The sequence below is a fragment of the Callorhinus ursinus genome, unplaced genomic scaffold (assembly GCF_003265705.2).
Source record: "Callorhinus ursinus isolate GAN/ISIS: 27379988/994484 unplaced genomic scaffold, GSC_fseal_2.0 scaffold24, whole genome shotgun sequence".
Lineage (NCBI taxonomy): Eukaryota > Metazoa > Chordata > Mammalia > Carnivora > Otariidae > Callorhinus > Callorhinus ursinus.
In genome coordinates, this window is record NW_027397086.1 from 29,056,023 (window position 1) to 29,083,497 (window position 27,475).

The following is a 27,475-nucleotide window of genomic DNA, read 5'->3' on the forward strand; positions in this document are numbered from 1 at the left end:
ATGACGCAGTCGGAACACAGGGCGCACCCGTGAGGTGCTCCTGCCATAAAAGGTCGAGTCCCACTTCAATCAAACCTTTCGACCTCATTTCCAGTTTAAGAACTGTGGGGAGGGGCACAGTTTAAAAGATACCACAGGGAAACAATGAAGTAACTCCAAGGGTGAGACGCTCTATGGGACAACGGATGCTGTTTTTTCACCACGTATTAGCAAAAGGGGGGGGGAAGAAAGGGAAGCGGTCTGCCTCAGCTGAAAGAGCCACGGGAGGAAAGACATGGCAGCCAAATACAATGGTAGACCGGGTGTGGATCCCAGGTGGAACCAGCCAACTACCCCAAGAGAAGATGTGAAAAATTGGGGGAACCTGATAAGGGCTAGATAGTGAAGGATATGAAGAAATGATTGCTCCTCTGGGTGTGATAGTGGTCTGTGGTCCTGTAAGATCATGTCCGTACAGACGTGCATGTGACAGTGACTAGGAGTGAAATGACAGGATGCGTGGGGTGTGCCTGAGCAAAGAAAAATGAGAGAGGATGGAGCCGAGGAGACAGAAAGCAAGAGAGGCAAAATCATGATGATTCTAGATTCTTCGGGACAGGGTTCCTTACACCACGCCCTCTGCTTGGACATTTTCACAAGGAAAATTGAATTTAATGCATTAATGGCCTGCTTTGTACTTATTTTGTGTGTGTGATTATTTATTTAATGTCCATTTCCCTAGCAGACAATATACTTCTTAATGGTGGGACAGTGGTTGTCCTTCCACCATCAAACCCCCGATGCCCAGAGCAGTGCCTAGCGCAGGGTAAATTCCACATAAATATTAAAGTTGGAAAATTCTGAAAGTTACAGATACTCTTGAGAAGCACAAATATGTTGGGTGAGTAAGGGAAATTTTCATTAAAAGAGGCAGAGATTTAAAAACAATCAAGAGACCACACATATTAGGGAGATAGTTGTTTATGGTGTTTACTTGTTGTTGTTGTTGTTTTTTTTAGATGACTAAAGATGTAATTGGTTCTAATTTAGTTCACAGTTGTGGAGAACTTACATTCCATGCAATGTGCTTGCAATTTTCTCTCTCTCTCTCTCTTTTTTTTTTTTTTAGTTTCAGAGGTAGGAATTAGTGATTCATCAGATGTATGTAACACCCAGTGCTCATTACCTCATGTGCCCTCCTTAATGCCCATCACCCAGTTACCCCATCCCCAACCCCCCTCCCCTCCAGCAACCCTGTTTGTTTCCTAGAGTTCAGCATCTCTTATGGTTTGCCTCCCTCTCTGTTTTCATCTTATTTTATTTTTCCTTCCCTTCCCCTATGTTCATGTATTTTCTTAAATTCCACATATGAGTAAAATCATATAATTGTCTTTCTCTGATTATTTCACTTAGCCTAATATCCTCTAGTACCAACCACGTCATTGCAAATGGCAAGATTTCATTCTTTTTGATGGCTGAGTAATATTCCCGTGTGTGTGTGTGTGTGTGTACACACCACATCTTTAGCCATTCATCTGTTGATGGACATCTGGGCTCTTTCCATAGTTTGGCTGTTGTGGACATTGATGCTATAAACATTGGGGTGCATGGGCCCCTTCGAATTACTGTTTGTACCCTTTGGATAAATACCTAGTAGTGCAACTGCTGGGTCATAGGGTAGTTCTATTTTTAACTTTTTGAGGAACCTCCATACTGTTTTTCAGAGTGGCTGCACCAGCTTGCATTCCCACCAACAGTGTGGGAGGGTTCCCCTTTCTCAATATCCTTGCCAACATCTGTTGTTTCCTAGGATTTTGATGGATTCCTGTCTCACATTTAAATCTTTCATCCATTTTGAGTTTATTTTTGTGTACGGTTTAAGGAAATGGTCCAGTTTCATTCTTCTGCATGTGACTGTCCAATTTCCCCAACACCATTTGTTGAAGAGAATAGCTTTTTCCCACTGGATATTCTTTCCTACTTTGATGAAGATTAGTTGACCATAGTGCGTCCCGCTTTGTATTTATCAGACTTTGAGAATAGAACACAGACACTTCTGCTCAAACCACACAGCAGAGGAGACCTCCCTAAGTTAGTGCAATTCCTCCCAAAAGCCAAAGGCACTGGACATTTTAGTTGACTTCATCCCAGAAACATTTCTTTCAGATTCTTTAAAATAACAGAAGTGACCCTTCTCCCTCCACTACTGCCTTTATGAATCCCTGAGTTGGGGATCATTAACTGGTCCAGCCATTGAAGCTTGAAGTAATGTGACACTGGACATGGAAGCACTAAGTGAGCCTTAGTTTCCTTGTCCATACAAATGGGAGGCTTATACTCACCAGTTTGGAGATGGCTTCGAGTGCTGACATTCTGGACCGGAGGCCCAGGTGTGGGGAGAGGGAAAGACAGTGCATGAATGCAGGGAGGGGAAGGAGGGAGAGGAAGGCCAGCAGTCCCCATAAAAGGGCCCTGTCTTGGCCAGGATTTGTCGATCAGGGAACCCCCTGCCTGCCACAGGCCCGCCTTGCTCACCATCCCAAAGAAGCCAGGCCTGTCTTCAGGCACATGCAGTTCTGGGTACACGTTCTCCAAGAACCACCTGAAGTCCTTACACTGGAGCTTTGCACGGAGCTGCTTCCTCTCGGTCACATCCCCAAAGGGTTCCTGAGAAAACAGCAAAAACAGTGAGTCCCTGCGGGTTACGAACTTCCTGTCAAAGCCCCATCTCCTCAGATGTTCCCTTCCTCAACAGCATTTATTGAGCACCTACTGTATGCTGGGCCCTGCACGGCCTCGGACACGGCTACAGCACCCTGGCAGGAGAGACTGTTACACAAACATCTGCCCTCTCGGGGGCCCTCGCTACAGGGACGTGTGGCCAGCTGTACAAGGGAAGGACACAGAGCGCCTGGTCATGAAGTCAGGGAGCTGCCAAGTCCTGGGGCCGCGCTGGACCCCAGGCCCGTGCATTGGTGAGTGCGTGATCACAGATCAGCGAACGTCCGTCCGTACGCACACCATGACGTGCTGAACTGCTGCTGATACCTGAGCACCCACTTTCAAACGCAGGTTAAGCATCCTCGATGTAATCATGCTCAAAGGCCTTACGTGCTCAACACACTGAGGTTGAAATATATCCTTAGAGTGGTGAGTGCAAAGTGCCACGATGATAAATACTTGCAGAAGGTTAGTTTTCTGGACCAGACCGATGATTAAGAACTTCCACATAACTGAGCAAAAGCAAGTGTCTATTCAGCATGGCCAGAGGGGCGATGCTCAGTGCTGACATATTACTGTCCAAGCACCATGATGCTAAAGTATTAAAATCTGACAAGCTAAATATTTAGCAAAATGGTAATGATAGGAAGATGGCTGAGTAAAATTTCAGATTTTTTACTTATTTCCCAGTGGTTCTTTCTTTGGTGAGTCATGGTGTCCTCACCTTCAACCAAATACCCATTTTAACACTGGGTCCCAGGCATCCAGACAAAAGGCATATGTGGTGGCCCTCTAACACGTTATCCTTTGGGAACCCTCAGGAAGAGGGAACTGGGTCTTCGGGAAGACTGGGTAACGGGAAGGAGCGGATGTTTCCACCCTGCAGCCTTGAGCAGGACAGAGGAAGCCAAACCTGGAGCCCAGAGGCAGAGAGGGACCAAGGGGGTGGTCAGGGGCAGGTCCACAGGGCTCTGCAAAGCAGGGAGAAGGGTCCATGGGAGGGCACACGCCCCAGGCTCAGCTCTGCCTGCATGATCCACAAGGACTTGGGCAAGCTCTCTGAGCTTCAGTTCTGTCATCTAAAAAATGAGAATCTCATAGCTATCTTGAAGGGCTGCTAAGGGTTCAGAAGAAGAGATTTTCATCAAGTGGCCAGAATTGAGAAGTTTTAGAGCACACCTCATCTTGCCAAGCGACCCTCTTAGTTATGCAGATGCCGGTGGACACCCTGTCCCGGGGCCTGCAGAGCTGGCCAGTGCAGAAGCCATGGACCTGCTTGCTGAAGTTTATTTGTAGCCCTAGTGTCAGTACTTGTGGTTCGACACCTTCACCGTCATTCGCAAACATGCGCAGAGCGGCCGAAAATCACAGTCCCATGGGACGCTCCTAGCTGAGGTCACATCTCAGTCCCATACTGTCAACAAGTGTCCTGTTGGGGCGCCTGGGTGGCTCAGATGGTTAAGCATCTGCCTTTGGCTCAGGTCATGATCCTGGGGTCCTGGGATCGAGCCCCACATCCGGTTCCTGGCTCAGTGGGGAGCCTGCTTCTCCCTCTCCCTCTCCCCCCTCCCCAGCTCATGCTCTCTCTCTCTCTGTATCTCTGTCAAAAAGAAAAAATTAAAAAAAAAAAATCTTAAAATAAAACAAACAACAAGTGTCCTGTTCAGGGTCTGCCTAGTGCCACATTTTCCAGGTTTTGCTGCTCTGTGTTGGTGATTTCACTGGTCAAAAGCCCCATGAGCACGGTGCTGAAGGGCTGGGTAGCGTTCCTAGGTGCAAGAAGGCTGTGCTGGGCCTGACGGAGAAAATACGTGGGTGAGATGAGCTTCATTCATGCGTTACAGTGCTGTTGGCCGTGCGTCCGATGTGAAGAATCGACAACGGGTACTTCCTAATGTCTTCCAACTGAGATACATGTGAAACCAAGTTATGAATTGATCAGTTGGCAAAAATGTCAACCCACGAGAGGCATGCAGGGACCTAGCCCTGTTGACCCTCAGGAGCAGTGGTTCAGTAGTCTGGAAATCAGGGTTGGGCATGACCGCACGGACAGTAAGTACTGTGACCAATGAGAAGCAACTGTAGGTATTATTATAAGGGGAGGAATAAAGGTTTCCCATGCTGGTATCATGGGTGCCCCGACCTATTCTCTATTTCTGGAGCCAGGTCTGCTAGGGTGTGGAGGCCAGCCGGGGTGCAGGCGGGCCAGGGAACTCACCAAGCGGGCATGCGGGTTGCGATGGTAGTAGAGCTCTTTATATTCATCCATCCACACTTCGGCGGCTCGGACACTGTTGGCCAGAGCCTTGTTGCGGGAGTAGGGAGCTTGCTTGGGGAAAACGTGGCCAACGTGAGAGCAGGGATGTGTCTCCAGGGTCCCGCCGCACTGCCAGATCTGTGCACAGAGCAGGGAGGAGGCTGGTGGGTGAGTGGGGGGCGGGCTGCTGGTCCACAATGCCCACAGCCAGGAGGCTGGGCACACAGACGTCACAATGAATGCTGCCAGGGCCTCGCTCCCCAGGGGACAGGAGGTCACCTCCCCAGCACACGCAGAACACAGAATGCAGTCGAAGAGCAAGAACACAGCCCCCAAAACGAATAAGCCATCGGAAGTGAGACCTCAAAGTCCATGCACTAAAGTTCATGCACTTGACCCACAGGAGTACCCATAGCTGACCTCACCAGAGCCCATTTACTCATCATGTAAAACACAGGCTCTTTACCTGGTCTCCTAGCCACAGAAGATAGGAAAGCGGCAAGTAAGAAGAGAGGTTTGGAAGGGGGAAAGGAAGAGCTTCTAGAGGCAGGCAGAGCAGCCTGACACCTAGGGAAGAGGCAGAAAGACCATTAAAAGCACACCCTAAACCTCAACAGGCTGAGTTGTCTGAGACCATTTCATGCGGGGGCAAATGGCTGGAAACACCCCATTGTCCCCAGGATGTGTGACCAGGGTACTTTGAATGGGGGGTGTGAGTCTTCAGTGGAGGGCCAATTCTTATGAATTCTTTCTAAGCAGGAAACTATATAAAACATTATTGAAATTTAAAATTTTCTATTAAAAAGTATAGACATTGACATAACTTTTTGATACTTCAAAATGCAGGATTTGGTGAATTGGAAACCCCAATGAAATGCTGGAGGCCTCTCCAAGGGGCATCTGTGGGTCATACGCAGCAGAATCAGTAGGTGGGCTTGTTCCAAAAACCAGATTCCTGGTCCCTACTGACAATCCATCAAACCTGACTTTGTGGAGACTGTACCTGAATCTGCCCTTTTTTAGCAAGTCTCCCTAACAATTCTTATATGTGGCAAAGCTGGAAAGTCACTGTACCAAACAGGGTACTTCATGAGGAATTAAGCAGATCAAGGCTCCAAAAGATGGAATTGGGACGCAGGGGCCTGTGTTTGAGCCCAGGGTCTGCCACTCACAATTTGGGTGACCCTGACCCAGTCACCTCCCCTGTCCAGGTCCCAGCTCCTCCCTGTTGTAGTGAGAGAAAAGAACTAGGTAACTTGAAAGGCCCTTCCCTGCCCCAAATCTATGAAAAGTACATTTTTTTTAAACAAGCATGTTTAAAACATGAAAACATGTTTTCAAACAAGAAGACAAGCATGTCTCTAGGATGTGTGTACCACTACTATCATCTTTCAGTACTGTTAGATAAAATCTGCCAACATGGAGGAAAAGTCCACCAGGGTCTCCTGGAAAATCCCATCATTTCTCACGGGAGAGAAAGAGAGAGAACAGGTTAGAATGAGTCTGAAGAGAAGACTGGAATACTTACCCTAAAGGAGAATTCGAGGTTTTCTCCGCCCCAAACTTCCATTCCTGCATCATAAGACCCCAGATATTCAAAATATTTCTTACTCACAGCAAACAGCCCTCCAGCCATTGTTGGAGACCTAGAAGTGTGAGAGCTGTACTGTAATGTGAGGGGCAGGAAGCCAGCACGGTTGAACTCCTGCCCGCCCCGAGCCCTCCGGCCTGCCCATCCGTCTCTAGGCACATCCTGAGTTCACACCCCATGCCAGGCACTAGGCTGGGCCTGAAGGCATACATACATGTGTCCCATAGTCCCTGCCCTGGGGAAGCTCACGGACACCTCAACCGGCACTGTGTGTGAGAGCACTCAGGTCAAGCCAGAGCCCCGGGGGCACCCAGGAAGAGGCCTGGGGCGGGGGGAAGGGCTCAGGCTGAAGAACACAGGGGAGCTGGCAGAGAAGAGGAATGGGGTGGTCCTCCAGGAAGACACCAGCATGAGCAAAGGCCTGAGGGTGAGAGAAGACCTTGTCCTTCTGGAAGCACAGACAACAGTGAAAGCCAAGGACAGAGATGTGCTCCCCAAGAGGATGGCTAGCACCGGGCTGCGGTGGCCTTGGCCGTGCAGTCACAGGGCGGGCAAGCACGGACGCCCTCAGGGCTATAGAAGACCATGAAAGGCAAGTCCATCATCTTAAAGCTCCCCCAGGGCCCATTCCTCTCCTGCATGAGTGGCCTCCCCTGCAGGACCCAGACGGCTAGCATTGGCCTGCTTCTTCAGCCGGCCTGATGTTCTCCTCACCAGGCTCCTCTAGAACCAGGACTGGTTCCAGAAAGGGCCCAAGGCTTCTGTCCTACCACAGCAGAAAGCTGTGGGGTCAACACACCAGGAGGTGCAGATGCAAAAGGATGCATTTGGAAATGGAGACCTATACTTCATTAAGAGCCTAACTGTCTACAGATGTTACAGCAGCACTTCTGGCCCTTGACAAAGAATTGGCTTTCCCTGCGCTCTAAGCTCAGGGCCAACGAGAAAAGGGCAGCAAGATTCCTTGCGGAAGGGAAGGCTCTAGACTACAAAGCACTTCCATGTGTGTTCTTCCTAAAAGCCTAAGTAGGCAGGGTGGATATGCTTGTACCCATTTCATAGGTGATGAAACTGAGGCCCAGGGACATTATAGGAAGGGAAGGGGAGTTGGCCACGACATCCCTGAGTTTACATGTACACATGGGGTGGGGGCATGGGAGTTCATGTCAGCATCCCAAGCTGCATATGTGACCCCAGATAGGATCCTTCCTACTCTGAGCCTCAGTTTACAAAAATCCGTGAAACGTTGGGTAGGATGTCCCTCAGGGCTCCTACAGAAGCCTGGGCACCACCCAAACTCTCCCTTCCTCATTCTCCTTCAGCCTCCCTCGATTCTTCCCCTGCAACATCTCTGGGGTCCTCCATTCCCTCCATCCTCTGCACCATCCTTCCTGCCTAGAAGACTACGATGCCTCCTAACGATGTCCCTGCCCCCTGCCCCACCCCCTGCAGGCCCCTCACCATGTGGCATCCAGCAACCTTTAAAGAATGCAACAGGCAATGGTCATTTCCAGCTCAAATCCCTTCGGCGGCTTCCACCTTCTCCAGGTAAAGTCCAAAGCCCTGTCCTTGACCTTCCAGGCTGGACGTGACTTGGCCGCATTTGTCTCTCTTCCCCCACCTCTCAACACTGTCCCCACAGGCATTTCCCTCTGGCCAGAAGTGAGTCATCTCAGGGGCAGAGCTCAGGTGGAAGATCCAGAAGCCCACCTGCCGAACATGGGTGCAGATCCAAGACACCATTTCCAGCTTGGTACACCAGCAATAAAGCTGATGTTTGACCTCCATCTGCCTGATTCTTGTATCTGCCTCCCATCTGGTCCTGAACTTGGAAGGAGAGGAAGAAGCCATCCTATTACTTCAACACCTCGAAGAATGAGAGCAACGGAGCCCCCTTTGAGCCCACTCTTCTCAGACCCAGGCTCACTCACTGACTGGCCAAAGGTGGCTGGTTCAGCCCCAGGCCCACCTATAACCCAGTTGGAAAAGGGCCTGACAGCATGTCCTCAAAATGTTAAGCTTGAAATTACCATAGGACTCACCCAATTGCACTCCTAGGTATACACCCCCAAAAATGGATAACAGGGACTCAAACAGATAACAGTACCCCGTTCACAACAGCACTGTTTACGATAACCAAAAGGTAGAAACAGGGCACCTAGGGGGCTCAGGTGGTTAAGCGTCTGCCTTCGACTCAGGTCATGATCCCGGGGTCTTGGGATCAAGCCCCCCATCGGGCCCCCTGCTCAGTGGGGAGCCTGCTTCTCCCTCTCCCTCTGCCTGCCTGTCTGCCTACTTGTGATCGCTCTCTCTGTCAAATAAATAAATAAAAATCTTAAAAAAAAAAAAAAGGTAGAAACAACCCAAGTGTCCATCAGTAGGTGAATGGATAAACAAACATGGGTGTATACACAGTGGAATATTATTCAGCCATAAAAAGGAATGGGCTTGAGGCGCCTGGGTGGCTCAGTCGTTAAGCGTCTGCCTTCAGCTCAGGTCATGATCCCAGGGTCCTGGGATCGAGCCCCGCATCGGGCTCCCTGCCCAGCGGAAGCCTGCTTCTCCCTCTCCCATTCTCCCTGCTTGTGTTCCCTCTCTAGCTGTCTCTCTCTGTCAAATAAACAAATAAAATCTTAAAAAAAAAAAAAAAGAAAGGAATGGGCTTCTGGAAGAACCTTGAAAACATTATGTTAAGTAAAAGAAGCTAGACACAAAAGGATAAGTATTGTGTGATCCCACTTAAATGAGCAATCTAGACTAGGGAAATCCGTAGAGACAGAAAGTAGAATAGTAGTCACCAGGGGTTGGAGAAGGAGAGAAAGGGGAGTCATTGCTTGATGGGTATAGAGTTTCTGGATAGGATGATGAAAATGTTCTAGAAGTATGTAGAGGTGATGGTTATACAATATTGTAAATGTGCTTGATGCCACTGAACTGAACACTCAAAAAAGGTGCAAGTAGAAAATTTTGTTATGCACATTTTACCAGTTTTTTAAATAACCAAATCAATAAAATATACCAATATAAAATTCATGTGTGTAGGGAAGATTTTTAATAAAAGCAAGCAAATGCTCTGGAGAAAACAAGGGAGCAATAGCCAACCAGCCTCCCAAGGGCTGACTCCCTGATGCCAGATGCGACGAGGCACGCTCCAAGAGTGAGCGCCTGGAAGTCACCCCTCACCTGATGACATCAATGGGGGACTGCATCCGCATCCTCTCCCTCTCGGGGACCATGTGCCAAGTGAACACCAGCCTCCAGTCGAAGCCACCGATCTGAGGCTCCCCGGAGTTGCCCAGGTACTCAAACGTGTTCCAGTCGATCACATCGATCACAGGGCACACCACTGCCGACTCCTCTTCGTGGATCCTGCGAACACCAGGATGCCCTGTGTGCCTCTCCGTGCAGAGAGGTGGCCGGGGGACTGGAAGGGAACTTGGGGATGAACTCTCCTCCTCCTTCCTAGCCTGTGTGAGAAGGCCTGTGCCTTCTCTTGCAGGTGTCTGCAGCCATGTCAGGCCCTGGCCGGTGCTCATCAGAGGGAATGCTCAGGTGATGGGGGAAGCTGAGGAAGGAAGGCTTCTGGCCTGAAGATGGAAGGTCCCACAGCTTTCATGTTCTGATTCCATCTATGACTATTCTGCATAAACTTGAATCCCTCCATGAAAGTCGGGACATGTGAAAATCAAAGGTCACTTTTAAAACAGAAAACAGATTTTCAGTTTCTAAAGATGGCAAGAGGTTTCTTCATGTAATCGCAATGAAACCTCTTCGTGTCAAGAAATAATTATCCCCCTTCAAAAGAGATGCACCCAGACCAGAGGATCAGTTTTGGAGCTCGAATAAAAATTTGAATCCTGCCCCTTATTTGCTGTGTGACATTAGCCAAGTCACCTAACCTCTCAGAGCCTAATCACGGGCGCATTGATACCTACTCAGAGGGTTAACGTGAGGACTCCCTGAGGGAATGTTTGTAAAAGATGGTTGACAGAGAACCTGGAACTATTGTTATTCTTTTAATTCTTGTTATTGTGCAATGTTATATGGTATTACATTGAAAAACCCCGTGCCTTCCTGCCGTAGATATCAGCCTGCGTGTCTGCTTCAGCTGCTCTCCACAGTCACCGCTGCAGATCCAAGCATCCTTCAGCACGCTGCCATGTCGTGTCGGTATTTTGCATTTGACGGCACACCAGGAAAGATGAACCGGGACTAGGCTGTGTGTGAACACTGGATTTCTCTGGGTTACATTTCGGGGGCTTTTCTCTGGGATTTGAGACCTAAAAATCCTAAGTCACACAGAGCAATGGTGTGAAGAAACAGAGATCAAGCAGACTTGAGCTGTGTCTTTAGAATAATACCAGAATACCACAGGGGGTGTTGTGAATATCACACTTAGGTAAGAATTACACTATTAGGTGAAATTGCACTGTTCGGGATAGATTGCATGAATAAAACCTGGGAATTCTCTAAAGTGAGGGAGATGCAGACTGGGTACCTATCAACACCCAATTCTTTAAATAAACTGAGGGTGCTCTTAAAGGGTTTGAGGGGACCAATGGCAGACCCGCTGAGCAGGTTCAAAGAAGCTGCTTAGCCCCTGGCAGAGACAAGAACTTGTGACTTGGAATCAAGCTGGTTGGAACCATGGGGAGCCTAATTTTTATAGGAAAAGGAGAACTAGGGGGAACCAGCCTTGGCGTAAAGGCCCCTGGAGCACGGTCACACAACGAGCAGGCCCAGTAGCAGTGCGCCCCACAGCGGGGCAGGGGGGGCCGGGGGGGCAGGCATGCTACTGGCATCTGGGGCAAACCATTCTTTGTCGTGCGGGGCTGAGTTGCGCACTGTGGGCTGTCCAGCATCCCTAATCCCCAGCTTAGAAAAACGCCAGGAGTACGACTCACCTGACTTGAGAACCAAAGAACATCTTCTATATCCAAAAGCCCCTGGAGGAATGGGGTTACTGTTCCTGTTGGACCGTCTAAGGGACCAGTGTGTGCCAACTCTGGTGCCCACCGAGGTCCCTGGGGAGCTCTAGAAACATCCAGAAGCCCAGGCCCACCCCCAGAGCTTCAGATCCAAAGAGTCTGCCGTGAGAACAGGAGTTGGTATGTTTTACCAATTCCCCAGATTGGGGTGCTTTTGTCTGGAGATACGGAACAAGGAACTTGTCTGTGGACAGGACTGCCTCGCTGCCCTCAGGGGATGGGCTAGAGCGGAATTCTGGGCAGCGTTAGCGCATCGGCTGCCTTTAGACCAGCCTAAAGGCAGTCATCTGTGTGCACATGGGAAGGGGGCGAAGGGCAAACCCACTGGTCCAGGTTCCAGAGGGAACTCTTAGCTGTCACCATATTCTAAGTAACCTCAGACTCCATCACAGGCTTGGGGAACCCTGGGTTCTTGCTGCTAGTGAAGCTCAGCAGGAGGAGAAAGAGGCAGCTGGGGCACCCACAGGGGACAGGACCGAGGACAGCAGAAGTGGCAGAACAGGGGACAGCCTGGTCTCACACAGGAAGGGAGGCCAGTGGGTCCCCAGTTCTTCCAGGCACACTCTGGCAACCAAAGCGCCAGAGGCCACGGAAAAGCAGTTTGCCAACTGCAGAGATTCTGGTCCTCCAACCCTTCCCCAGCTCCACAGGGAGGGACCAGAGGCAGACCCCCCACCTTGGCCGCTCCTCCCCCACCCAGAAGAACTCTGAGTTGGCCAGCCCAGCTCCTGACCACTATGATGCCGAATCAGGAGAGTAAGGAGAAAAAGAGGGAAGAGAACAAAAGGCCCGGGGACTGCAGTTTTAGAGGACAGACAGGTTGGGAGGGTCAAGGTAAGACACTGTGGGACAGCAGGAGACATACCCTTGAAGACAGGGCTATATTATGACTTTTCATGGCTCCATAAAAAATACATATATTAAAAACTATATTTTACGACTATGTTGGTATAAGGACAAACACCATCCAGGCTAAATTCATTACTGTACAGTCATTATTGATATTCATTTTTTTCCTTCTGATTGAAAAAAACAATTACTGCAAAAACATTTTTGTGGGTATGTTAAAGGTTCATGGGTCCTAAGCATTGTAGGCACTGGGTATAATGGATAAGACAGCCTTGCTTGAAGGAAATACGCCAAAATATATATTCTTTAGCAGTGTGATTCTATTATGATTGATATTTTTTTTCTTGGTTGATCATACTTTCTAAGGTGTTCCACAGTAAACACATAAAATAAGTAGGAATAAAAGCAAACACTCATAGGGCCTCCCACATGCTAGCATGTTCTAAGGACTGTATGTGTATTAGTTCACTGAATGACCTCTGCAGCCCTATGGGGCATGGACTGTTACCATGCCCAGTGACAGAGGACTGCCCAAGGAGCATCTGAACCCAGGCGCCCAGCAGCTCCCTATGCCCAGGTAAGACATTTCTGCTTCTGCACCATGTGGGGCCCCCGGCTGCATGCTCACCTCTGCAGCAGTGGCTCGAGCCACCCCTCGTGGCACTCACAGTGGCAGTCCAGGAAGGTCAGCACTTCACCTTTTGCCGCGGAAGCGCCCAGAAGCCGGGCTCGCACCAGGCCTTCCCTCTTGTTGGCGCGGATCAGACGCACCTTGGGCAGCCCAGACAGCTCATCAGCCAAGCGCTCCTTCAGGTGTTCTGGGGAGGCAAGCAAGGCAAGCAGGGTCACCGCCACACATCCCGAGCCATGTCCTTCTGGGGCCTCGCTATCCCCAAGAAGAAAACTGAATAGACAGAAGCCTCCTTTGCTCTGCACCTGGGATGTCCTCACCTCACCCAGAACCGAGGCTGGAAGCGCAGGGAGGCCAGGGGAGGCTGGGGCGGAGGAATTCCAGAACCCCGGAATGCTCCCCTTCACAACACATGCACACTGAATTGTATGTTTGAAATGGGTGCATATGGTATGTGGATGTATTTCAACAAAGCTGTTACCCCCTCAAAAATACATCACATCTTGACTTGTGAACATTTAAAAATGAAGAACACAAAAATTGCTCAACCACAATTTTTCAGAAAAATTGGCTTCATATAAACTTGATTTATGTTAATTATGTAATGTTATAAAATTTTAATTTATGTGGAATTATGTTAACAAATTTTATTTATATTTACGTTAACATAAATTTTCTCAGGAGCACATTTCACTGGACACGGTAATAGTAATAATGGCAGCTCACACCAGAGGGCCTCCTGTGCTAATTACTGTCTAGGGGATTTATCTCTAAGTCACGTGAGTCTTATAACTTTCCCATGAGGTAGGCACTACAACAATCCCCATTTATAGATGCGAACACTGAGGCCAGGGAGGCTAAGTAATGTGTCAAAGTCTCAGAACAAGTGAGCTAAGGAGCCAGGATTTTAACCCGGTGGCCCTGGCTTGAATCCACAGGCTTAATTAACACTGCCTCCCAGAGCTTTCTTGTATAATCTCTCATCCTTGTGAAACAAATCCAAAATTTGTCAGGAGGACGTGCTCATCCCATTTGGCAGAAGAGGAAATGAGGTTTTAAAAGTTGAAAGGTTGTGCCCTGGCTGGCCCCAGGACTTGTGACTCCACACACATACCGGGACTGGAGGCCCTGGTTCATACCCCTCCGTGGGTCACGTGGAGGTGGGTGGGAACCCATCAGGCAAAATAAAAATAAGAGGATCTACCCATGTTGATGTGGGCTTTGTCTGAAAGTCCTCAATCATCAGCAAAAGGGAAATTTTTTTAAAAGAGTTTTTATTTATTTATTTGACAGAGAGAGAGAGAGACAGCAAGAGAGGGAACACAAGCGGGGGAGTGGGAGAGGGAGAAGCAGGCTTCCTGCAGAGCAGAGAGTCCAATGCAGGGCTCGATCCCAGGACTCCGGGACCACAACCTGAGCCAAAGGCAGATGCCCAATAACTAAGCCACCCAGGCGCCCCAGCAAAAGGGAAATTTTATGAACTGTTCTAGGTTGCTTCATAGTTTGTAAAAATGTTTCTCTAAATATTCCTAACACTCAAAAAAAAAAAAAGTATTCATTGGTTGATTTTTTTTTCAATCCTAAATATAACTGCAAATAAGCTGACAGCACAAATAAGGGAGGTGACTTCCCAAGCAAAGCTAATTAGTGGCAGTACCCAGTAAACATACACGAAATTGCAGGTGCAAAAAAAAAAAAAAAAAAAGGAAATGCCTGTGTAGTCTCCTTGCACTCTTTATGGATTTGGTCAGCATCAATTTTATGTCTGTCTGAATGGTCTTCCCATGCCCTGAGGAGCTGACACCCCTTCATTCAGCTCAGACTGACACGCAGAGAAGGCAGCAGGGAGGAGGGGCAGGGCAGGGCTCCCATCTCATTACAGGCTGAGTGGGCATGTTGCCCACTCTACAAGTTACCATGATGGGGAGGGAGCCTCGGCCCCACAGTGCCTTACACTGGCATCTTCGAGAGAACGGAGCTGCGCGGGGAGGGTTTCATCCCGTAGCCCTGCCCGCTGAGGAGCTGTTCCATCCTATGAGGACAAAATAAATAATCTGATCTTTGCTTCTGAACGAATGCATTTCTGAAATGTTTTCGGCATTCCACAGTTTAATATTTCATAAAAGGACAAGTTACCATTTAACAAACACTAACAATACGCCAGGCACTGGCCTAGCACATGACCCACCTTTCTCTCAATCCTCACAATGACCCTATGAAGTAGGAACTGTTATCCCATTTTACGGGGGCTGAGGCCAAGGTTGACACTGGACTTGCTCAAGGTGGTGTAGCTACAAAGTGTTGGAGCTGGGATGCCTGTGCAGTGTGATCCAGAACCAGTGCCAACACTGATTTAAAGCAGCCCTGGCAGGAAAGGACCAGAGGAAACAGAGATGCGTACCTACTGCGTGCCGGCTGACATGGAGTTTCTGTCCTGTGCATGATCTCATTTATTCCTCACCGCTTTCTGATATAAGTGTGGATAAACCCATTCACAGATGAGAAATCGAGGCTCGGAAAAGACAAGTGACTTGTCCCAGGTGCCATGACAGGTTCACGGTAAAGCTCACTTCAGGCCCAGGTGCCCACACCCCAGAACTCGGTGCCAGGTGGCATCACTCCACATCAAACCCCAGCCTGGCCTGCATACTCTCACGGAGAAGGCCAGCTGAGGCCGAACATACGCTCTTCCCGTGGGTGCACATGGCCACCCATCATAGAGCCTCCCGTTCCCAGCCTCCCTTGCAGTCAGGTGCAGCCAAGTAACCCTGTTCTGCTCAGTGGGATATGAGGGCAACTTCCAGGTCTGGCTCCCCAGCCCCTGGCAACCCTTCTGCCAACGGGAGCGAGCAGAAGGTGAAGAACCAGCCTGGGGCATGCAGACAAGGCAGCACAACATCCTGGAGAATGTGGAGCTACAGAGCAGAAGGAGCTGGGGCCCTGACGCTGTGAAGCCCGCCACTCCAGCCCTAGACGGTTATGCAAGATATGTGATGTGGGAGACATCATTTTTATCCTGTGTAAATCACTGTTATTTTGAGTCTCTGTGAGAACAGCCAAACACACCCCCCAATTAGGACACATACTCCAGGCTTTGAAGTCCGACAGGCCAGGCCCAGAGCCTGAAGCAGCAGATGCCCAGGAAGCAGGAGCTGCTATCCTTATGCGTGGCCCAGGGATGGTAATCTGGCTTGAAATGGGCTATGGCCTTGACATGTCCCCTCAGCTGAGCTTGCCCTCACTCAGCTCGTCATGTGGCACGGGGCATGACCACAGCAGCCCCGATGCCCCACCCCCCCATCCATCAGCGATGCCCCACGGGGCAGTGCAGAAAGCCCAAGACCGAGTGACCTTCCTGTTCCCTCAACGGCCCTCAGACGGCTCCCATCAGGCCCCTATTTTAGCCTACACCCCTTATAGTGGCCCCCAGGGCCCTACTGGCCTGGCTTGCCCACCCCTGCAACAGTGTCTCCCATGCCGCCTCCCCACCGGCCAATGGTCAGTCCCGAGGAATGCCTGCTCACCCCAGCTCCTTCCCGCGCCTGCGGCTGCTGGGCTGCCTCCTTCTCTACATCCCAGCTTTTGGCTTAAAACCACCTCCTCAGGGAGGCTTCCACCAGCTAGAGGAGGGCCTGTGCCCAAGCTCCACTTACTCTCCTGCTCCCACTTTGTTTCATAGCACTCTCTACCTTGCTATATTACATTTGCTATATCATTATGTTATGCTATGCTATTTTACATTGTGTTGTGTTGTCTTATATTATTCTTTACACGTTCATTGACCATGTCCACTCACATCTCTACCCACCGGAATGTGAGTTTTATGAGAGCAGGGACTTGTGTTTCCCACAGAATCCAGGTGCCTGGAACAGTGCCTGGCACACAGTAGAAACTCACAAAGTGTTCACTGAATAAATCAAGGCCAGCCCTGAACTGCATGTGAATTGCTGGACCCCAGGTCACTGGTCAGGCCTGTAGGGATGCCAGCCACCCTCTCAATGGAATGTCTCTCCCTGGCTTCAGTTCTTCTGTCTGGGCTGCCCCCCACTTTTTAAAAACATTTTATTTATTTATTTGAGAGAGAGAGAGAGTGGGGCAAGGGGGAGAGGGAGAGAGAGAATCTCAAGCAGACTCCCTGCTGAGCACAGAGCCTGACGCTGGGCTTGATCTCAGGACCCTGAGATCATGACCTGAGCTGAAATCAAGAGTCATACGCCCAACAGACTGAGCCACCTAAGCACCCCTGGGCTGCCCCTTTTTGATCTCATCTCAAACTCAACACATCCAAAGCCAAATGGCCCCCTTCCTCTCCCAGACCTGTCACTCCTGCCCTGGGTGGCTTTTCCAGCTCTGGGACAGCACCACCACTCACCCAGAGACCCAAGCCAGAAGCCTGTAGCTCCTCCAGATGTCATGTCTCAAATGTCCCTCCTCCCCCTCCCCACCCCTCCCTTCTACTCCCACCTGACTCCCAGCCTCCATCTCTCCCCTAGGCCACCTCTACAGTCCCTGGCCTCCCCGCAGAGCTCCCCCATACACCATTCTCCACCCACAGGTATCTTGGGCCTAGAGGGATACCTCAAAGGGCAAAACCGCTCTCCTGTTTAAAATCCCACCTCTGGTCTCCCTGCCCTCAGGATAAAGTCCCAATTTGACCTCATTTCTAATACCTGCACCCTTCCCCAGGTCTCACCTCTCTCCTCTGCCTGCTCCCCTTGAAGCAGCTGCTCCTCTGGCCTTCCTGAACTACCTACAGATCCTACACAACCCATGTGACACTGTGCCTCTGAGCCTTTCCACCTTCTGTGCCTCCATCAGAACCCCTCCCTCCACCTTTGCTGCCCACAAACTAGTCACCCTCCAAGATGTAAGGTCAGCCCCTATTCCCGACTGCCTCATCTTCCTGCAGCACCATGTGGTAGAGCTGTCAGCACCCCTGCATCCCCAGCAGGCTCTGAGCCCCCTGAGGGCAGGGGCCGGGCCCAGGGGGACACAGGAAGCCCATTCTGCCCACATTTCCACCCCTCTGAAGTCATGCTTTTGCCTCCCAGGCACCGCCGTGGAAAGCCAGGCCCCTCCAAGAGCCCACGGCGGGGGCTCACCTCTATCACTGTAGTCATCTACAAGGATGACTTCTTCTAGCAGGATGTCTGGGGACGTCTCGAGGACACTGTAAACTGTCCGGAGGAGGGTCGACCAGGCTTCGTTATAAAACGCTATGACAACAGATGTCGTGGGCAGATTATCATAATCATATTTCTTCTCTTTGCACCTGCAAATACGAGACAGTTTCAGGAATAGAGAACCTGCTGCAGACTGTGTGTACCAGGCCTAGGCTGGTGCTGGGGAGGGAGGCGAAAAGGGGACACGGGTCACAGTCTCGAGGCCTCTTCCTGGGAATGGAAAATCATCTGCTGGCATCTTCCAGAGCCCCCCATCCCCACCTTGTGTTCCACTAGGAACCCTAACAGATTCTAAGAAAGGCTCTAAAATGACACCCTATAAGCTTGAACGGTGGGATGCTGTTTTTAGGCTTTAGGGCAATTTTCAGATCTGAGTGACAGACAAGCTAAGCAGACCAGAAGGGAGGGAGACTGCCACTCTCTCACCGGGGTCTGCTCCCTTCTGACCCCAAGGCCAACTGCCAGGCCTGTGCTCAGACCGTGCCCTCTGCCTGGAGCATCCTTTCCCCATTTCTCTACCTGGCACACTCTGGCCTCCTTCTGTCCCTGGGCCTGAGGGTGCAGGCAGCTGCTGGCTGCAGGAGGGGCCCCTAGCCATGCGTCCCTTCCAGCAGGTGTCACTCGCTGTGCTCTGGCCACTGGCTGGAGTCTCACTGCCCTCCCAGCACCACCCCAGCTGCATGTCCCTGCTCACAAAGGCAGTGCGCTGGACGCAGAAACTGGAGCTGCCGCTAGAATGCTAGAACAGTCTGGAAGGGCTCCGGAGAGGACCCTGACTAACCCCCCCTTGAGTACCCACGCCACCCCTCAATCCACTCTGTGGTGGCCGGGGGGGGGGGGGAGAGGTAGGGTGAGGGGATGTGCCTTGACTGGCAGTGACAGGAACCAATAAGCTTCCTCGTTCTTTAGTAGGGTTTCCTGTTACTTTACAGGGAAGTTTCCCTACTTGACAGAGAAGTCTCTCCTCACAATAGCTGATGACAAACTCCCAGGGTCATCCCAGGGACTGGGCCATGCCTGGAACTCATCAGCAAGAAATGGCCAGAGAGGGGCAGGAACAGAAGCCCAAGAGGGGCACCTGCAGGACCCCGGGGCTGGAAGGGTGGGCTGGCAAAGCGAGAGGGGCATGCAGGCTGAAGAGAGGACAGGCTGTCTGGACAGAAAGGGAAGGCCTTACAGACAGGCCGGGGACACATCAAAGAGATGCAGAACATAGCAGCATGAGGAGTGAAGCTAGCTCTGTGAACTGTCTGCCACGGGCCAAGCAATGTACCAGGGGGCCCTTACCAGTCAGTCACCAAATATCTCCTGATAGACTACTAGGTGCTGGGTTTAAAAAAACAACAACCACCCTGCTCCCACAGAGCTTACATGCAAGGGGACAATAATCAAGTAAGCAAACATATCAGTAATTTCAGTCGGCGATGGTGCTAGGAAGAAAAGCAGGATGCAAAACAGCAACTGTTGAGGGGTGTGGGAAGGGGAAAGGGGAGTAACCACAGAACAGGTAATCAGGGAGGGCCTCTTAGAGGAGGTGACATGGAGGATGAGACCTGAATATTGAGGGACCCGGTCCTGCAAAAAGCAGACAGAAAGCCCTTTAGGTATGCACTTTATTTCTTTGTGGTTTTTCTCCCTTTAGTTCATTATGAAAATTTTCAAACATATAAATGGTAGAGAGAATATTATAAGACAGTCCTGGGACCTTGGGCCCGACATCAACAATTCTCAATGCATGGTCAATCTTGGTTCATCTAAGCCCTCACCCACACCCTCCATCCCAGACTAGTGTCAAGCAAAACCCCACATAGCAGAGCATCCATAAATATTTCAATAGACCTAAGAGATAAGGACTCTTTTTTATAATAAAACACTATAAAGCCGAAACACCTTAAAAAAACTAGTGATTCCTTAGCGCTACCATAACTCCAATCTACAGTATTTCATAAAAATTAAGATGCCAACAGTTGGAAGACACACCATTCTTTTAAGAATCTCTAAGAGGACACATGTCACCTAACTGTAGGATGTGTTGATTTTAAGATGTCTCCAAATCTCAGAAATGTTTAAATATGAAAAAAAGACTTAAAATTAATGATATTAATACTTTAACTCAAAAACACGTGCTATGTTGGCATTTATTGAAACGGGGCTCAGCGAGGTGAGTAACATGGGCGATTCACAGAATGCCGGAAGGTGTGTACCTGCCCAAGGTTCTTGGGCCCAGGGCCCTTGTCGTAGGGTTCTGGCTCACTCTCGCCCCCCAGGGCGCTCAGGTGAAGATCCCAACACCATCCCTCCCTGCCTAGCCCTCCTTCCGACAAGCCATGGGCAATTTCTCCTGTGCTTTTCTCAGGGTCCTGCTGCAGGCCCTCTTCCTAAACGTCAGCTTCTGCAGAGGGCCCTGCTGTGACTGGGATGGCTCTCGCATAGAACAGCCTTCTCCGGGAGACTCTGTGGGAGGCTGGCTCTTCTCAGCCACCTTTACATTCTTACTCCTGCTGCATTTGCAGGCCCGGCTCTGGACACTTGAGGAAAAGCCAGCCGAGGCTGCAAGTGTGGCAGCTCTGGTATTGTGGAGCGAGAGGGCATCCCCAGCAGCCCGGGCAGCAGGACCTGAGTCCTTGGACACACAGGCTCCTAGCCCGGTGCATAGAAGCTGTCACTTAGCACTGCGCTCCCCAGAGGAGAGTCAAGCCCGCACTCCAGGGGAGAAGGCGGCTCCATCCTTTGAAGGGGAGAATAAAGACTTTGTGGATATGTTTTAAAACCACCGTGCAGGGTCAGAATGCAGCAGAAGTAAGAGTATGAGTCTTGCGAGATCAGGTCCTAAGACGCTGAAGTTTCCTCTTTGTTCCTGCCCACGGACCACCCATTCTGGGGGAAGCCAGCTCCATGCAGTGAGGCCAGGAGACTCAAGCATCCTTTGGGGAGGTCTCTGTGGTGAGGGCCTCCAGCCAACAGCCAGTCCCAACTGTCCAGCATGGGATGAGCCCCCTTGAAAGCAAATCCTCCAGCCCCAGTTAAGCCTTGAGATGATGAAAGCCCCGGGCAGCATTTTTTTGACTGTGATCTCATGAGAGATCCAGAGCCAGAACCACCCAACTAAGCCACTCCCAAATTCTTGACCCACAGAGATTATGTGAAATCACAAATGTTTATTGTTGCTTTAAGTTACTAAGTGTATGGCACTGCATATGCTGAAATAAAGCACCAGGAATCTTTCAGCTAAGCCCAAACTGAAAGATGTTTTATAAACCAATAGGCCTGTACTCTTAAAAAATGCTGGTGTCCTAAGAGAGACAGGCCTAAAGAGACACAACAAATAAATGTCACACTTGATTCTCGATTAGATACCGGTCAGGAAGAAAAAGCTCCTCCAAAAATAGGCACAGTTGAAAAAAATCCAGTATTGTATAAACTTCCTCAATTTGATAACTACATCATGGTATCACGAGAAAATGTCCCCGTCCCTAGAAAATGCATGTGGAAGTAACAAAGGATCAAGGGTGTTTATTGCTGAAATTTACTCTCAAATGTGTATAATACTATAGCAGAGAGAGAGAGAGAGAGAGAGAGAGAGAGAGAGAAATTAAGTAAATGGGGCAAAATAATCAATGGATCTAGGTGAAGGATAAACAGGAGCTTCTTATGCTATTCTTAAATTTTCTCTGGCTTTGAATTTTTTCAAAATCAAAAGTGTCATACAATAAGAAGAAAAAAATGTTAATGTTGCCAAGGGTATATCCAAACACCAAGCCAATTCTGATTCTAAAAATATGTATCTCGAGCTTAGCGGCCCTAAGGCCCTCTCCCATCTCGCTCTTCCCCACTTCCACAAAATTGCTGCCCTCTTCCAAATACATGTTACAACAAATGGAAAACATATGTATGTAGAAACATATTGATAATGTATCTGCATCTTAAAAGCCCCTGACTCTTAGCCAGGGTGCATGGAAAAGCTATGTAGCACTGAGTCAGAGCCCACTAGAAGATTTGGAAAGAATTAATTGCTTATACTCCATGAAAAAAAAATGTGTTTCTGTGCAACCTAAAAATAGTTTTTTATTTAAAAAAAAAGCAGAAATTTAGTTCCAAACGTACACAGGTCCAAGGAGGAATGAATGGAAATAAGGACAGTAAATAGGTTTTTAAATATCAAGTTTTATTCAATTTTAACAACTGTCCTTTCGTGTGAAATCACATCCTTACTGTTCAGTATTAAAATGTGTTTCTTCTAGAATGAGAGTAAGTAGGAGGGCAGAAAAAGCTCTGCTTGACCAAATAACACCGGGACCAGATGTCTGTCCCTCCTCAGTGTTTTTACATGTTTTCACTGCTCTGCAAAACCCCAAAGCCCAAGGCCACTGTTCTAGAACGTCTAGGTACTCTATCTGTATCCCTTTAAATCAGAGGAGTGCCAGGTACCAGTTGGCAAAACATACACAGAGCTTCAAAATGTTCCTCTTCTCTTTAATCTCGTATCAATGTATCAAAGAACTTCTCACCTAAGGGAATCATCAGAGATACCCCAAAGGAAACCTGTGGTGAACAATTTTTCTTTGTGGGGCACCTGGGTGGCTCGGTCGTTGAGTGTCTGCCTTCCACTCAGGTCATGATCTCAGGGTCCTGGGATCGAGCCCCGCATCGGGCTCCCTGCTTGGTGGGGGGCCTGCTTCTCCCTCTCCCACTCCCCCTGCTTGTGTTCCTGCTCTTGCTGTGTCTCTGTCAAATAGATGAAATATTTAAAAAATTTTTTTTTCTTTTTAACATTATTTATAACAGCAAAAAGCTATAAACAATTCCAACGGTCTAACAAGAAAATGTGAAACGCGGGGCAGCTGGGTGAAGAAAGGCTACAAGACCATCCAAAACCACGTTTTCAGAGACTATTTAACAGTAAAGGAAAATAACTTCACTGTAATGGTAAATCACAAAAAAAAAAGGGTACAAATCTATAAACAGCAGCATGCGTGCGCGAGCATGCTCCCACACAAACAATACACAGTAGAAAGAAATATGCCAAAAATGTTAACAATGGAGATCTCTGAGCAGCGGGATTATTGCGGATTCTTGCTTCTTTACAGTTCTCTGCATTCTAAGATTATTCTACAATGAACATGCATCATTTTTATAATCACAAAGAAAGATTATTTTTAAAAGGCTGGATCCTATTTATTTAGCGTCCCATGGCAAATGTCCTCTTTGGGCAATAATATCACACTCTGACCACTCCTTTTCTCTTGGCCTGATAGAGTTTCTCCTTCTTTCTTTAAACATACCTTAAAGGCATTCTCTTTCATGAAGTTGAATATATCCTTCTGGAATGTCTAAGTTTGTTTGCAGGAAAAATACTTTCCCTTTTCCTTTTTAAACTAAGTTTCCAAAAGTTCAGGTTGCAAAACAAACACTGCTGAAAAGAAATAAGCAATTCACTTTCATTGCATGATCAAAACAAGTTGAAAGACTTTTACAAATGTACAAGTCCAACCTTTTAGAATTGTGAATTAACTGTCTTTGATTCAATTACCCAACTTTTCAGTTTGAATCAATTCACTGAAAAAATTATTAACCATTCCTATGTGCCTATCCCTATCCTAGCCACTATGATGGAATATAAAAGAATTATATGGCATTGCTCATTCTCCCTCTCCTGACTGATCAAAAGTGGTACACCCTCTAATTAGACAAGAACAGCTATGCATGCTTCACTCAGGCTTCCACTTTTGCCTAGGGGACAAAAGGAAGCTCAGAGCCAAATTCACTGCTCAATCAGAGTGAGCCGTCCTCTCTTTAACTTTCTGGTATAATTCATGGGCTTTGTAAGGGCAGCGGCTGAATTCTGGCTTTTGCTCTATTTTCTGCATGCTTTGTACTGTACCTGGTAATAATAACATGTGCTGAGTGCTGACCACATCATGGGCAGTGTGCTAAGCATTTTATATGCACTATTCCACTTTCCCTCCGTAACAACCCTATTGGGTGGGGACCATAACCTTCACTAGCACAATACATGTCCATGTATTATAAGGATGTGAACGAATGGGTGCAGAAAATGCCTCCTCATCTTCTTTTATGTTTGTATTCATGTTATCACATAAATGTCCTTTAAAAAAAAGAAAAACCCATATCCTTTGCAGAACAGGCCAGGGAGGTCATAATGTACCTTGATGTGTTTTGCCTGCCCAAAATCCTTTCTCCTTTCTTCACGTTACTGCATTTTGATTTCTCTTTCAGGAACCATGTCTCCCAGACTCTCAGTGTGCATGGTCTGTGCAAGGCTACACACACACACACACACACACACACACACACACACACACACACGTACACAGACCCCTCTGGGAAGGTCACATGCCCCCTAGGTCTGACCAATGAACATTCTCCTGATGATATCAGGTGAGTCACTGAATCCAGGGCCCAGAATAATCTGAACCTAGTCCTCATCCCAGACTTTTCTGTGATCAAAGTCAATATATTTTCTTTTATATTTAAATCAGTTTGCATTGGGTTTTCAGTCACTTTCAACCAAAAGCACTATGACTAATAGAGAAATAGGTCTTTTTTTTTTTTTTTAAGTGAATGTAGAACTTCCACTTCTGGCAATATGGAGGATTTATAATGCCTGGGGAAACCCGCTGGAAAAAATTCTCAATAAAATACTTTAAAAAACATCTTTTAAATGCATGGCTCAGCTTACAGGAAAGGAAAAAAAAAGTCCTCAGAGTCCAGGAACAACAAGAAAATACAAATCTAGATATTAGAGTTATGAGACACAGAGCATAAGTATGCTTAAGATGCTTAAATAAATAAAAGACACCCTTGAATGAATGACAAAGAAATAAGAATGATCCGCAAATCTCACTCAGGATTGACATCTCACAGCCATGGTGCAAGTCAGGGGACAATGGAATATTCTCTTCAAATGCCAAACTACCAATATAGAATTACATACCCAAATAAAATTATCTTTCAAGAACAAGAGCAAAATAAGAACATTTTCAGATAAGTAAAACTGAATTCACAACACTGACTTTCTCTACAGTAATGAATACATGACATGCTTCAGGAAGGAAAAGAACCCCAGAAAGTTCTCTGAGATCCAAAGACCACCCAGCATTCAGGAATGAATGAAGGACAGAGAAAAATGATAACCTTGTGCGTAAACGTAAACAAAAAAATACCACATTTTTTAAATGTTTTAATGTGTTGGCTTAAAAAGCAAGACAGAATTAAAACCCTGGAGTAAAATGGCACGTAAGTTGGGAAGGAAGGTGACCAATGTTAAAGCACCCGAAGGTCCACAGCTAGTGATTAACTTTAGATCCTGCTGACTCGAATATATAGTTTCAAACTGACTGCTAAAGATAAGAATAAACAATAGAACTGCCAAATTAGTAGAGAAAAAAAGTGGAATAAGAGGGGGAGAGAAAAACTTCTATCGGCTCAAAAAGCAGCATAAAAAAAAAGGAGGGGGAAAGCAAAAACAATTAGAAAGTATAAAATAAGATGGCATAATCAAATCAGACCTAAAGTGTCTTGTAAGTACGAGAAAAAATATATATATATGGACATGCTAATTAAAAGTCAAAGATTGTCAGTCTGGATGTTTTCTTTAATGACCACACAAAATCAAGTGACATGCTATTTAGAGACATGCCTACAACATAAGGACACAGAATGAATGACAGTAAAAGGATAGAAAAAGGTATCAGGAAAATACTAACTAAACCTAACATGTTCTGCAGACTGAAAGCATTGATTCAAAGAAAGGATGTTACTCTGTTTGCTGAATTACCTATTTAGAGCTATTCTGAAACTCTTCAGCATCCCAGCACCCAAGTCCTGATCCCTGAACTCAGATACACATCTGCAGGTATAGCATTAATGAGGCTAACACGAGAGCAAGCATTCAAGGGACACCTATGTATTGTTGGCACACTTTCCTAAACAGCTGTTCAAAATCCCTCTGCTATGGCAGGGAACGTCTGATGTTCACACATGGCATCTCCATCCACGTGCCTGTGGAAATGCACAGCCCCAAGGGCACTGTCACTCCACAGTGTCTTTCTCACTTGCTAAACAGCTCAGAATGCAAACAAGAATGACATTATAGTGATTATCTCAAGGCTTTTCTGAGCTATAAAAACTGAAACTCTTTGCAAATATTGGCACAACATTAGCAATCATTACTAGTGACACACCTTACAACTGACTGTGATGTCATCGCTAGTTTCAAGGACAGGCCATCTGTTTTGAATCCCTACTTTCCCTAATTCTGGTATTCTCCCACTTGCTCAAAAGCACCCACCCTTAATCTTCTGAGTAATTTTTTAAACCCCACGGACCCTAAGACAGTAGCTTTCAACCTTAGTTGCACATCAGCCTCAGCCTAGGCCCTACCTACAGAAATTCTATTTAATTGTTCTGGGGAAAGTCCTCGGCATCAGTATTTCTCAAAGTTCCCCTAGGCCACAGATCCAGCTTTCTGGCTCCCCACTTTGGCCTACTGCCATCTCAGAGTGAAAGTTCCATCTCCTTGCCTGGCTCAAAGGAGATGGTGTTTGTGAGTTCCGCAAAAGAAATAACAGAAATAAAACTGTGCTCTAATTCACTGGCCTGTGAATTATCAGACTCACCGAAGAGCTGCGGTCTACACCAAGTTGCAAGGAATTAGAGCCAATGCTGAAGCATCCCTACGGGTCTGGCCTGTCCAAGAGAGTGGACACAGTCTCAAGGCTTGCAGTCGCCAAGAAGAAGAAGCCAGAGTCCCTTGGTAGTTCCCGACTCCTTGCCTATGGTAACAGGTTCATCCAATGTAGTATAAAGACCGGTTAAAAATGCGTGTGAACCCTGTTGGTGGGAATGCAAGCTGGTGCAACCCCTCTGGAAAACAGTATGGAGGTTCCTCAAACAGTTGAAATTAGAGCTACCGTTTGATCCAGCAATTGCACTACTGGGTATTTACTACAAAGATACAAATGTAGGGACCCGAAGGGGTACGTGTACCCCAATGTTTATAGCAGCAATGTCCACAATAGCCAAACTGTGGAAAGAGCCAAGATGTCCATCGACAGATGAATGGATAAAGAAGAGGTGGTATATATACACAATGGAATATTATGCAGCCATCAAAAGGAATGAGATCTTGCCATTTGCAACGACGTGGATGGAACTGGAGGGTGTTATGCTGAGTGAAATAAGTCAATCAGAGAAAGACATGTATCATATGACCTCACTGATATGAGGAATTCTTAATCTCAGGAAACAAACTGA

General features: G+C 47.8%; 1 protein-coding gene across 6 annotated transcripts in view; it reads right to left on the minus strand.

Moving 5' to 3' along the window:
* GALNT12 (polypeptide N-acetylgalactosaminyltransferase 12) overlaps window positions 1-27,475 on the minus strand; it is a 48,144-nt gene that overhangs the window by 17,102 nt on the left and 3,567 nt on the right. For all 6 annotated transcript variants that reach the window (XM_073876672.1, XM_025888132.2, XM_025888131.2 and 3 more), the window contains exons 2-7: window positions 18,119-18,288; window positions 13,014-13,203; window positions 9,732-9,917; window positions 6,486-6,603; window positions 4,919-5,095; window positions 2,515-2,646 (exon numbers count right to left, since the gene is read on the minus strand). In XM_073876672.1, the coding sequence (XP_073732773.1) occupies window positions 2,515-2,646; window positions 4,919-5,095; window positions 6,486-6,603; window positions 9,732-9,917; window positions 13,014-13,203; window positions 18,119-18,288 (973 nt within the window). The remainder of the gene's footprint in view (window positions 1-2,514; window positions 2,647-4,918; window positions 5,096-6,485; window positions 6,604-9,731; window positions 9,918-13,013; window positions 13,204-18,118; window positions 18,289-27,475) is intronic.